Source organism: Elephantulus edwardii, unplaced genomic scaffold (assembly GCF_000299155.1).
Source record: "Elephantulus edwardii isolate Elephantulus edwardi_28Jun2011 unplaced genomic scaffold, EleEdw1.0 scaffold00229, whole genome shotgun sequence".
In the NCBI taxonomy this organism is placed as follows: domain Eukaryota; kingdom Metazoa; phylum Chordata; class Mammalia; order Macroscelidea; family Macroscelididae; genus Elephantulus; species Elephantulus edwardii.
This window is the reverse complement of record NW_006399979.1, coordinates 3863334-3876913: the sequence shown is the minus strand read 5'-3', so window position 1 is coordinate 3876913 and position 13580 is coordinate 3863334. Positions and strand designations below refer to the sequence as shown.

The 13580-nt window shown below is 37.8% G+C and overlaps 1 protein-coding gene across 1 annotated transcript in view; it reads right to left on the bottom strand.

Moving 5' to 3' along the window:
* LOC102873059 (meiosis-specific protein MEI4-like) overlaps positions 1-13580 on the bottom strand; it is a 244890-nt gene that overhangs the window by 190820 nt on the left and 40490 nt on the right. The window contains exon 4 of the mRNA XM_006898441.1: positions 6760-6781. Coding sequence (XP_006898503.1) covers positions 6760-6781 — 22 coding nt within the window. The remainder of the gene's footprint in view (positions 1-6759; positions 6782-13580) is intronic.

Genomic DNA, 13580 nt, shown 5'->3' with positions numbered 1-13580 from the left:
ATCTTCTTTTAATACTTCCTGGATCATTTAATATTCTGCCTAAAGCATCCTTGATTATGGCAACTCAAGGTTTGAATTTGTTGTTCAGTTCCTTCAGCTTAAGAAATGTTGAGTGAGTTCAGCCCTTTTGATTTTCTGACTCCAACTATAAAATTAATATAACTTAAATATAATTGTTGTTTTTGTTTTTATGTGTTTTGGAGTCACCTGTGACTCATAGAGAACCTATGTACAACAGTCCTAAACCCTGCTCTATCTCCTGCCAATCTTATTGTCTCCGACACACTACCACAGTGACTGAATCAATCCATCTCATCGAGGGTCTTCCTCTCCTGCTCTGTCCCTCCACTCTCCCAAGCATGACGTCCCTCTCTAAGTACTGATCCTCCCTTGCAACATGTCCAAAGTATATGATATGATGCTTAACAATCCTTGCCTCCAAGGAGCAGCCAGGCTTCACCCTCTCCAGGATGAACTTGTTTGTTTTCCTAGCAGTCCATGTTATATTCAATACTCTTCTCTAGCACCACAGCTCAAAGGCATCTACCCTCCTTCTAGTCATTGTCCAGCTCCCTGATGCAAAGCAAGTATAAAATAGATATAGATACACACACACAGACATATATAATTTATTTTTTAAATACTCTCTTAATTAAATGAAAACTAGGAAATAAGAAAGAGTGGAAAAGCATTCTTGATGAAATATTTGCAATGATATTAGTTAGAAGCTCAAGACAACAGTCAGAAAACTGTCACTTACTCATAAAAATACAAAAACCACCTTTCCTTGACAAAATATAATGTAGAAATAAACAGTAACATGCCTCTGTCTCTTTAAATTATTGTTGTTGTTAAGTGTTGTTAATTACAACTCATAGTGACTCTGAGCAATGGATTTGAACACTGCCTGTGGTTTCAAGGATTTATTGTTCAAAGTCAAAACAATGAATGAATGAAAATTCAACTTTTCTGTAAACTTTTGTTAAAATAACATTTTTTTATTTTGTCATGGATTTGCCTACCCACAAGGGTCTGGCTATCTCATCACTAAATTAAGCAGATCCAGCAGCAGAATTTGAGAATTTCACCACTAGCAAAGAAGCAGCAAGTGAATGTACAATGGCCAGAGAATATGACTCAGATATACCAGGCCTACAGGAGCCCTAACAACAAGCAACAAAGAATCAGAGACCTGAGGTGAGATGGAACTGCAACTAAGAACCTTCTATTCAAGTTTGCTGTATGAGTGCGAGGGGAGTGTCATAAATGGCCAGATTAAAAACCTAAAGGTATGAAGCTGTCTTAACTGATTGTATTTTATTGTTGGTGTTTTGTGCGGGGTTTTTTTTTCCTTTTTTCTTTGTTTCTACTAGTTTATTTACAAAACTCGAATACAAATTAGAACAAATTCTTTCAATTACCCTCACCCACCCAATCAAATTAAACAACCCAATGATTAATTCCCTCTTTCCCCTGCACATCTACAACCCTCTGCTTCCAGCCTGTCCCACCCCTCCTGGATCCTTATACTCATTCTACAATAATAGTTTTATACAATATTTATCCTTGCAGGACTGAGTTCACTTAGCATAATGTTTTCCAGTTTCTCCAAAAGTAGGTAATAATTTACAAAGTTATTGCTCTTCTGTAGTACATAGTAGTCCATTGTGTGAATGTACCATAATTTTTCAATCCATACGTTTGTGGTTGGACATTTGGGCTGTTTCCACGTTATTGTGATGGTGAATAATGCTGCTATGAACATTGGTGTACAAATCTTCATTTGTGCCTCAGTTCTCATATTCTCAGGGTATATTCCAAGTAGTGGAATAGCTGGGTCATATAAAATTTCTATGTTCAGCTTTTTGAGGAAGCGCCAAATTGCCTTCCAGAATGGTTGCACCATTTTACAATCCCACCAACAATGTAGAATAGCTCCTTTCTTGGCACAACTTCTCCAACATCTATTACCTGCTGCTCTGTTAAACTTTTCCTCTGTAACTCATCAAGTCATAAACAAATCATAGTGACCCTATGAATGAAAGACCTGAACACCTGAACACTCATCCTTTCTCGACATTCATAAAGTTTCTGGAGGCAAGCTATTTTGGAAGTAGATGCCACTCTTGTTTCCAAGCTTGTTTTGATTGAGAAGCTCCACCAAACACTGTCTACCATGGGTAACCATTTTTGCATTTGACACATCAGTGTCATAGTGTTTAGCATCACAACAACCATGAGTTACCTCTGTACAACAAATGAATAGACCACTGTGATACTACATAGAAGAATGTTTGACCAAAACCAATTAAAACCAGGCCTAAGGGCATATTAAACTACTAAACTTGATTCTAGACTTTTGACTTTTCCTAATATGGTTCTTCCCTAATATTGTGTTCCATTCATAGTCAAAATGATAGTATCAAGTTCTATCTTGAATTACAATGTTGTAACAGGATATTAAAGCCAAAGAGGAGAATATTAAAAAATTTTACCCAATCTTGAAGTTCAAAACTGACCAAACATGCAATCAAGATGTGTTAATGATAATTGGTGACTTGAATGCAAGAGTTGGAAACAATGAAGAAGGAATGCTGTTGTTGTTGCTAAGTGCCATTGAGTCACAGGCAACTCATGGAGACCCTATGAAGGAGAGTCCTCAATGCTTGGGTGTCTTTCATCCTCTCTCCAGATGAAGAAGGAATAGTAATCAGAAATAGGAGTCAGAAAGTATGGACTCATTGACAGAAATGAGGCTAAAAACAGAATAATCAAATTGTATTTTCAGTGACTTATTTATTGCAAATACATTTTTTTTAAAAAACACAAGTAGTAACTTTACATATGGACTTCACCTGATGGATTGCATAGGAATCAGACTGACTACACCTGTGGAAGAAATAACTGCAGAACCTCAGTATCAAAAGTCAGAACTAGAGCAGGGGTAGATTGTGGATGAGACCATCAACTACCCATGTGCGAGTTCAAATGGGGGCCAAAGAAAACTAAAATAAGTTCATGAGAACCAAAATATGATCTTGAATGTATTCCATTTGAATTTCAAAATCTTTTTAAGAATGGGTTTTAAGCATTGGACACCAATGACCAAAGACTAGATGAGTTATGGGATAACATCAAGGAACTCACCCATGAAGAGAAAAAAAGGTCATTACAAAGATAGAGAAGAAAGAAATAACCAAAATAGATCTCAGAAGAGGCTCTGAAAATTGCACTGGAGCATTATGTAAACAAAACAAGGGAAAACATATTGAAGTTAAGAGATCTGAACAGAAAATTTCAAAGGGCAGCTTGAGAAGACAAAGCAAAATATTTTAATAGAATGTGCAGAGAGCTAGAGTTTGAAAATAGAAAGGGAAGAACTCGATTTGCAATTCTCAATTTAAGCCTTGAGTTACAATATTGAAAGTTCTATGGACAATATATTGAATAACCCAGGAAGTTAAAAAAAAAAGAGGGTTTTTTTTTTCTTGCTATTGAGATGTAATTCATCTTGAAGGCCACAGTCTTTGACTCTCTGCAGTAAGTGTTTCAACTGCTTTTTTTTTTTTTAAATTTAGTTTATTTTTCATTTCAATGAACATCTACAGAGATTTTGGAATTCCATTCATTCATTGTTGCACCCTTCTCCCCACACCCCCCAGGCCCCTCCCCCCGTTTCAATTGCTTTTATTGTTGTCATATACCACAGAGTTGGAACCAACCCATAGCTGACCCTCCAAAGGGTTTTTAAGAGGCAGTAAATCACACAGGAGTTCACCGCCCATCTTTCTCCCATAGAGGAGCTGATGGATTTGAACCATGTACCTGTGCATTGGCAACACATTTTCTTACTACTAAGTCACCAGAGCTCCTTAGTGTTTCAATCTATGAATACAAACATATGGTACTTATTACTCGGATAACTTTTCTTCATATAAATATCAAGAAAATGAAGCCACCATATGGTATCTCTCTGAAATTTCTAATTCCCCGCCCCCGCCCCCATAAGAGACTGAGGTGAAGCTGAAGTCAAATGGGGCATCTCTTAGAGTTAGAGGGCTATGCTTACTCTCTAAGTCATCAGACATGACTTACTCAAAATATATGCCATTAGATTTATAAGAGATAATACACAAGCACACACAAGCACTGATCAAGCAGAGTCTGGTACATATTGTTTATACAAATTATTTATCAAGTATTAAAAGAATAGGTAAGTTGTATTTATAAGTTGTATTGAAAATGTGAAATTGTTGAATGAAGTAAGATTTCACCAACAGTTAATCTGATATGACAATGAAAAGCCAAGCCATAAATTCTAAGAGAATATCTGCACATCATCTATCTGGTGAAGAATGCACATTAAAAAACATCTCCCCTCAAAAAAACAAACAAACAAAAAAAGCCAACCACCCCCCCCCCAAAAAAAAAACCCAAAAGAAAAAATCCACATTGTTTTAAGTCACAAAACTTATCAAGCTAACAAATAATTACTATATGGGCTAAGGATATGAACAGGTATTTCAGGAAAGTAGATATAAAAACAGAAATACACCTAATAGCCTAAGACATTGTTATGGATAAAAGAGAAAATCTGTGGAAATTTAATTTTTTTCTGTTTATCATCATGTTCACTATCCAACTGTGTGGAATTTTATTGAGGCATAAAACTGAAGGCTATAGCACTTGAGTACCATCAGTAAGTGCTTCAAGTCTTCCTTTTCTGTAAGCAAGGCTGTGATATCTGCATACTTCGAGTTGTTGAGGAGTCTTCCTCAATCCTGATATCATAGTTCAGCTCCTCAGATTACATACTCAGATACAGATAGAACTTAATTCTGACACACCATTCTGATTTTAAATCATGCCGAATCCCCCAGTGGCTTTTTAGTCTATATACAGGTTCTGCATAAGCACTATTAAGTGTTCTAGAAGTCCCATTCTTTGAAATGTCACTCATAAATTTTTTGTGACCCACACAGGTGAAAGCCTTTGTATCAGCAATAGAACCAAAGTGAAATTTTTTCTGGTATTTTTTGCTTTCAAACTATTCTGTTAGCAAAGTATAGTAGCCATTTGCCCAGCAGCTTATTCTGTCACATTACTTTGTTTATTTTGTCAACTGTGATTTAAGTGAGTTCATAAATAAAATTGCTTTTCCATTCCATACATATTTTGTTTTTTAATATTATGATGGCCAATTTGTAAATGTATTCTTCCCACTTCCTATTTATGAATTTCTTCATTTCTCCAGATACTACTAATCATCATCTAATCATTAATGGCTGGTTTTTCTGTCTGATCACAAGAATGGGTGCTCCATAGGAGATTTAGAATGCCTCATTTGCAAACATATCCCTTCAACCTGAGATAGAGTAAATATTTACTAAATTAATTAAATACTTTTCTCACATCTGGGGTTTTTTCTCACTAAAGAAATGGCATAGAATATTCAAATAATGACTATAATGTTCCTGTCTCTAATTCCTCCTCTCTCCTAATCAATTCTAAACACTGCTCCATAATTACTTTGCCTAAAGAATCTTATCCTTCAGATTACCGAAAGGAAAAATGCAATCAAAAGCATATTATAGAGCACAAATATAGACAGTATATAGCTGATCTATGCTAGTTTTCTATTTTCTGGTAGAAAAACCTCAAAAAGTCCTTATTTCCCACAGAATAATGTTTTTCACTAACTGCAATTTACAATTCTTTTAACAGTCTCCAATCTGTTTTGTCATGTTATTTTCCAGGAAACCACTTCTGTTCTGTATGCAATAGTCAAATGGAACCATTTTTTTATAAGGTTCCTGTGTCTGTATTCTAAATTGTTCCCTTTTGCCTAAAATACTGCCCTGCAACTTCTTCCAATGTCGTGGAGCGCTGGTGGTCTAGTGGCAGAATCCAAAGGCACATGGTTAGAGGTCAACAGCTGCTCATCAGGAGAAGGTTGGGCAATCTCCTGTATGATGAACTGCCTCTCAAAACCCACCAAAGGTGGGGAGAGCCCCGGCCCAGGAACAATGTGATAAAGAAAACAGCGAGAAAGAGAAAAGTCACACCACAAAAAGCTGCTTTACACATGGAGAGATGCATGAAGAGTCCATTTGGGGGAATCATCTGGAGAGTGGACTCGTCAGGAAAAGGGTGAACTAGAAGACCCGGGGAGTGCCGACAAGACGAGGAGCTGAACGTGGATAGTCTCATCACCCGATTGCTGGAGGAACTCTACTATGCTTAGTGGTAAAAAGATGCACTACAGCCAGCGGGAGCGCGGGAGCTGCGGCCAGGCGGGAGCTGCATCACTACTGACCTGCCCTCGGGTTGACTCAGCAATTCTGGTAAATCACCATCTGTAGCAGAATCATTACCTGTACTAGCCACCCCAGAGGAAATCGCTGAGATGCAAAGGAAAAATGAGCTGAAACTCAAGATAAAGGAAGAACATCTTGCTGCTTTGCAGTTTGAAGGCTTCAGCACTTCCATGATACATCTTCAAGGATATGAGCATGTACGGCTGGGCACGGTTGATGGCAGTGCATCTAAATTCCAGGGTCGATCTCCATAATAGTCTATGTGTTTCCTACTGCCAAAGGGGCCCTTTAGAGTAGTGAGAGAAGACCTTCACCCTGAAACCCACAGCGTCCCTTTTCAGCAGGAAGTAGCTAAGAGAATGCGCCATCCCCTTTTCCTTATGAATCAGGGTGAAGTCTCTCTCAGGGAGGAGAGATAGGGAATGGCAAGGGACACACTGACAAGGGAGACTGATCAGAACTGGCTTTGGCGGGCACTGTGGCAATTGGACAATTAAAACAGACATGGGGGGGAGGGAGGAACGGACTGGGGAGGAGGGTGGAGAAAACGGTGCAACAATGAATGAATGAAAACCCAAAATCTCTGTAAATGTTCATTAAAACTAATAAAAATAAAAATTAAAAAACCCACCAAAGGGTCTGATATTGGTCAGTTATGACTCAAGGGTACACAACAACAACCTCTTCCAAAAGACTTCTAAAAGACCCTTTCTCTTAGCCAAATTAATAACCGCTTCATCCTCATAGTGATGCTCTAGGGATGTACTGACTGAGTGTTCAGCTGCTCTGTGGGAGAAAGGTATAGCAGTCTGCTGCCAGAAAGATCTATTGACTTAGCAAACCTGTGCAGTAGATTTAGCCTGTTCTATAGGGAACTCTGATGGCCTAGTAAGAAGCTACACTGCAATCCCAAAGTCATGCAGTCTGGATCCAATAGTTGCTCAACATAATAAAGAATGGACAAGGGTCAGTTATGGGTTGGTTCCAACTCAACAGTACCTAACAATAACATAAGGTCATTTTGTAACTGATTTTATAACAATGCATTCAATTTCATTCCTTTCGCTGGTATCAATAGCTTTGTACTCCAGCCTTATTGACTATAGTTAGTGATATGGTCTTATTCTTACTAGTGTATACAATTCTTAGAGGCAGTTTTTGATCTTATCTATTTTTGTCATTGCTTGCACTCTATTATTATTGTTACTAGTTGGTAGAGAGACAGTCCAATGCAGGGCAACCCATGTACAATAACATGCTGCACAGTCCTGCACCACCTTCACAGTTGCTAATATATTTGAGTCGACTGTAACAGGCATTGTGAATACATTCAACCTAGGAGGCCCATCTTCCAGCACTATATAATACAATAACCTGCTATGATTAATTAAATTTTCATTGGCTGATTTTCAGAAATGGACAGTAAGTCCTTTCTTTTTAGTCTTAGTATGGAAACACCATCAAAGCCTGTCCACCAATAGTGGACCTAGTGGTAGGTAGTACCAGTGGTACAAAATAACAATGGTACAACTTCAAGCAACATGCAAACCATCACAGCAGAGCGAGCTGACAGAAAGACAGCTGTGTATTCTAGAGTTACTGAAGAAAAACTTGTGCAGTAAGTAAAGATAATGTAAAAAGGAAAAAAAAAGATAATCACTCAAAAAAATTATCCTTAGGAGCACAGCTAATACATGGAACACTAATCTCTTAAATTCATTATTGAATGGGATAAATTTGTAGAAAGTAAAGCTCAGGGAACTCATTCCTAATATCATTTCCTAACACATAAGTTTCACAATAAAGGATAGTGGGCATAAAGGATGGTGGGCATTTATACATATGGCTAAATAACACCGCCCTATAGAAAAAGATAAAAACCATGAAGATATAATCCAATACCAATGAAAAGGTTAATTCACTTAAGTTCTGTGAACCTGTTTGTGGATATCATAATTTTTATAGGAAGTTTGTAAAACCAACAAAATTATTGAAGCAAGTAAACTACTTAATTACTGAGGTCAAGCCTACACTGAATACTCCTAACCTATACCAAACCACACAGTTTTATACACTTCAGCTCCAACCATGTTCACCAGTAATGTATGTACCCAATTGCTTTTCATCTTCTTTCTAAAAGTTTTTGCTTCATTTTTTTTTCCACCCTAGCAAGTCTTTGATCTATTGCTTTAACTTAGGCTTTTGGCCACAGGATTCTAACTCCTCAATTTGCCTTTGTGGGACATACAATAAGCTGGCATGGTACTTCAAGCCTATCCTAATAGGAGAGAGTCTCTGGTGTTAACCATAAAACAAACTTTAAAACTGTCTAAAATGCATTTTCTTCAACATGCCCTCAAAGCACCATAAACTTTATGCTTAAGAAACTGAACAGATCTTCTTCATGTATTGTACATACAAAAACACACATTTCATTGCTTGTCCTTTTGTAGTAGTTGGTGGTGGTGTGTGCTGTTAAATCAGAACTGACCCACAGCTGATCCTCAGAGGCAGTAAACTGCCCAGGGGGAGACTGCCCATCTTTTTCCCTCAGTGACTGGTGGATTTTAACAGTGTGTCCTTGGTACTATAGTATAGGTTTTTTTGTGACTAGGTCACTGTTGTGAGATGTTGGGGAGGAAGGTAGGGTCTCTGGCCAGGACGGATTGTCTAAGCTCCAGAGAAGTGCAAGCCTCCCAACAGCCTTTAATACAGGGTGGAGAAAACTCCCGTGTTGGCTGTACCAGCTTGAGAAAGCTCGCCTTTTGAGCTGGGAGTAGTCTGTGTCTTCATTTAATCCTCATCCCTTCTGTCGGTGAATCTGCTCGATATAACAGGGCAGGACCCTGTTACTGTTCCACAGACTGTTGTTGTTCATGCCGTCAACCCACCAGCAACTCATAGCAACCCTACATACAAAAGATCTGAATGTAGCCCTAACCTGAGCCAGTCTCACTGTCTCTGATACACCTACCTCATTACTCCAGTTACTTTGTCAATTCTTCTCATTTGAAGTCTTCCTCTCCTGTGCTGTTCCTCCACCCTTCCAAGTATGATGTCCTTCTCCAGTAAGTGGTCCCTCCTGGCCAAGTGCCCAAAGTATATGAAATAGAGCTTCAAAAGCCTTGCCACCAAGGAGCTGTCTGGTTTCACCCTCTCCAATACAGACCTGTTTGTTCTCCTGGAAGTCCATGGTATGGTCAAGAAGCTTCTCCTACCCTACAACTCAAAGGCATCAATTATTCTACTGTCATCCTTAGTCATTGCCCAGCTCTCTGATGTACAGCAATTAATTGTGAAGATTATGGCCAGAATCAGGTGCACCTTAGTCTCCAATGTGACAACCATGCTCTTTGGAACATTGGAGAGGTCCCTGACAGCAGATTTCCCCAATACAATTTGTCTTTTGGTTTCTTAACTGCTGGTACCAAGAGTGTTGATTGTGGAGCTGAGCAAGCTGAAAATGTAAACAATCTTAATCTCTTCTCCACTCATCATGGTGCTACCAACTGGCCCAGTGGTGAGAAGTGTTGTCTTTCAATCCATATTGAAGCCCGCATTCCTAGATCCTTTTGCAGCAAATGCCTCAAGTCCTCCTCAGTTTTAGCAAGTTTGTATCATCTGCATAATGCAGGTTGTTTATGAGACTTCCTCCAATCCTGTTGCCACATTCTTCCTCATAAAGTCTAGACTCATGAATCTGCATATGGATTGAAAAGGTATGGAGATAAGATGCAACCCTGATGTGCATGTTCTCTGATTTTGAATCATGCAGTGTTTCCTTGCTCTGTTCTGAGAACTGTTTCCTGATTCAAGTATAGGTTTTGCATGAGCACTATCAAGAGTTCTGGGGTTCCCATTCTTCTCAAAGTTAGCCACAATTTGCTGTGATCCACACAGTCAAATGCCTTTGCATAGACAATGAAACACAGATAGCCAGTCCCCTGATATGGTTTGTTTTCAGCCAAGATCCATCTGACATTGAAGATAAAGTGTCTAGTGTCCACAATCTCTTCTAAAACTCACCTGTACCTCTGGTAGTTCTCTGTTCCAACTGTTTCTGGATAATCTTCACCAGGATTTTGCTTGTGTGTGTGATTCTATGGGTAGCAGTAAAGTAAAATATGCCATATTTATACCATCTCCATTCCCACTTTTTGTGCTTCTCTTCCTACAACTATCTTCCATTCTCAACTTTAATTCACCTTTCACAATACAGCAGCAATGATACTACAGTGTTCACCCTTGCCAGTAGTTTACAAAATTATTGTTGTTTCCCATCGAGTCTGAACTGACCCATAGATGACCCTCCAGTGGTTTTCAGGGGCAGTAAATGTCTGGGAGGAGATTGCCCATCCTCCTGTGGAATTTATACCATGTGCCTTTGGGAATGCAGTGCAGCTTCTTAGCAGCTATCTCCACTTCACTTCATCCTCCAGCACCACAGCCTCACCTCAGCCTCCTGCTGTGCAGATCCTACTTCTACTCTTACAATCTATTTTCCATATTCCACTTACAACCTATTTCCCATATTTCAAACAGTATCCAGAACAAACTGTTAGAGAAGAAATAGGAAAGATTTAATGGAGACTCAAAAATACAGAATAATAATAGGCACAGATTAATATTAAATATATAAAATACAATGTATGTGAGTGATTCTATGAAAAACTCCTAACACCCTGATGGACACCTTTTCAGTTTTTCAAAATGCAAAGTTCTCTTGTTCGGCTCAAACAAAATATTCTTGTCTATTTACACATTTTCCATGAGCACAACTATGTGTCCTAGGATTCAGATTCTTTTCAATATTATTCATAACTTGGTATAAGTTAAAGAGTGAAACCTTTACAAAATCAATAAAAATCTTATAAACATCTTTCTATTATTCTCTGCTTTCAGCCAAGCTCCATCTAATATCAGTGCTGGTACCTGAATTTCTAGCTACTCCCTGATATTCCAGACATTTTTTAATAATCTGCATCAAGATTTTACTGTATTAATGTTATTTTTTTATAATTTCCACATTCTGTTGGAATTTTTGAGAAAGCAAAGAAATATAAAGAAGGAACATAAAATCCAGTGCAGAATTACATATATCATATATAATTCTTTACACATTACTGTCTCAAGAGAATATATTGTCCTAACCCAACCACAAAATCCTACTTGGTAGTCAACTAGAATTTTCTTCTTTTCCTACACTGAGAGGTGTTACAGAATGAATTGTGTTTTCCAAATCCCTATGCCTGTTATAATCCCATTTTAAGAATGAGTTTCTTTATTTATTAAGTAAATTTGTGTTAATGTAGGATGTGTTTAATTTTTTTTGTAATATGAAAGGAAAATATTTGAAAAATAGAGATGAAAGAAGCAAGATGTCTAATCATATGAAGAATACCAAAGAGGAGTAAACTAAAAAGAGACAAGAGCTTTCTTCAAAGCCAACATAAAGTGTTTCCTAAGGCAGTACTCTAAAGTTGGGCTTCAAACCTTCTTGACCATAGGAAAATAGATTTCTGTCTGTTAAGTTACACATCTGTGGGATTTATGTTAAAGCAGCACTATACAACTAATGCAAGAAGTAAACAGAGTACTGAGAACATGTTCTTTTAAGTACTTTTGATTATTTTAGCTATTTAGAAGTACTGTACTGAAAAAATGTACTAAGAGCAAGTATGTGTCAAGGTAGCTGTATCTGACCTCCACCATCTCTACAAAGGAGAAATGTCCTCACCAAAACATCCACAACACAAAACCAATTTCCATGAGAGCAGACACGTCCCACAGATTCCCACACTTTTTCTACTCATCTCAATACCAATCTTACTGCTGTCCTGCATCTGAAATAAATTGTGACAGTTCACATACCACACATTTAGGGAATGTCACCTATGAGATAAGACAAAAAGTTATTCAGGTTGGCAGGCAGATACAATGACTCAGTCAGAAAAGCTTCTGAAATGTGTGCACACTCCCACAGCTTTAGGTCAGTGTTACAAAACTCTCAGCCCTGTCAACTATGGCTTTCTCACCTAGTCTTCAAAAAACTTAGACAAAAGCTGACTGTTACACCATAGAACCAAAATGAAGAAATTTCTGATTTTAACTGACCGTCCAATTCCACTCTATATTACAGGCATCTTGTTATGTATTGCACAATTTGTAAATCTACAATTGCAAGTGTTGCCTCTATTTGACCACTAATTTGCCCGATAGAAAGCCAAGCACATAGTGTCTAACCAACAAACATCTGTGCTGAGAAAACCGAAGACTCAATCAGGGAACTTCTCTAGGGATGCCCAAGTCTAAGCTACATATCTAAGAATAAGGTCTCACTCTACCCAAAACAACTTTTAAAGCCAAAACAACTTATGGAGGCTTGTGGCTTAAGATTCTGGCTTCAACACTACCTTTTTTTTTTTTTCAACACTACCTTTTAACATCTGAAATATTTAAACTACTCCAGGAAATGTAACCTTACTTAAAAAGTAATAAAAGAATTCACTGTGCAAGACTGCAATAATTTCCTTTCCTAAAACCTACTGGCAACTGCAGATACTAAGAATATTGCTTTCTATGAAACAGAAGACAATCACAGTTATCACTGTATTTTTCTGGCATCAAAACTATAATCATAGTGGACAATATTACCTTTTGATACCCTCTTCTTACTTATTTCAGAATCAATAACAGTTCACTCTGTTCCTAGGTGACTACTAAACATGCATCTCCAAATAAGTAGTCTCTTCAAGGAAATAATTTCCTAGTCTTAAGATAAAAAAAAAAATCATAAAATCAACTTTAATAGTTACCTTTGAGACTAATAACAGAATTTCTCAGAGTATTAAAGATTGTATTATATATATGCTTGAGCACACCATTTGTCCTATGAGGCTCTTTCAGAGCCTCACCACGTTTACTACCCATTGTGCTCTGCCACCCAAACAGATACATGCACACCTATGTATATTTCAGCTTTGTTCACAACAGCAAAGAGTTGGAAACAACCCAAGTGCCTATCAACAAACAAATGGATAGTGAAGCTCTGGTATATTCACACAATGGAATACTATGCTGCATTGAAAAACAAGGAACTCCTGAAATATTTCACAAAAATGGGTGACCCTAAAGACATTATGCTGAATGAAATATCTCAGTCACAAAAAAGACAAATATGGCATGATGGCACTGTTATAAAAGAGGACTGACATCGGGGTTTTGGGGAGACTGAGAAAGATGGGATAAATAAGGTATACTGCA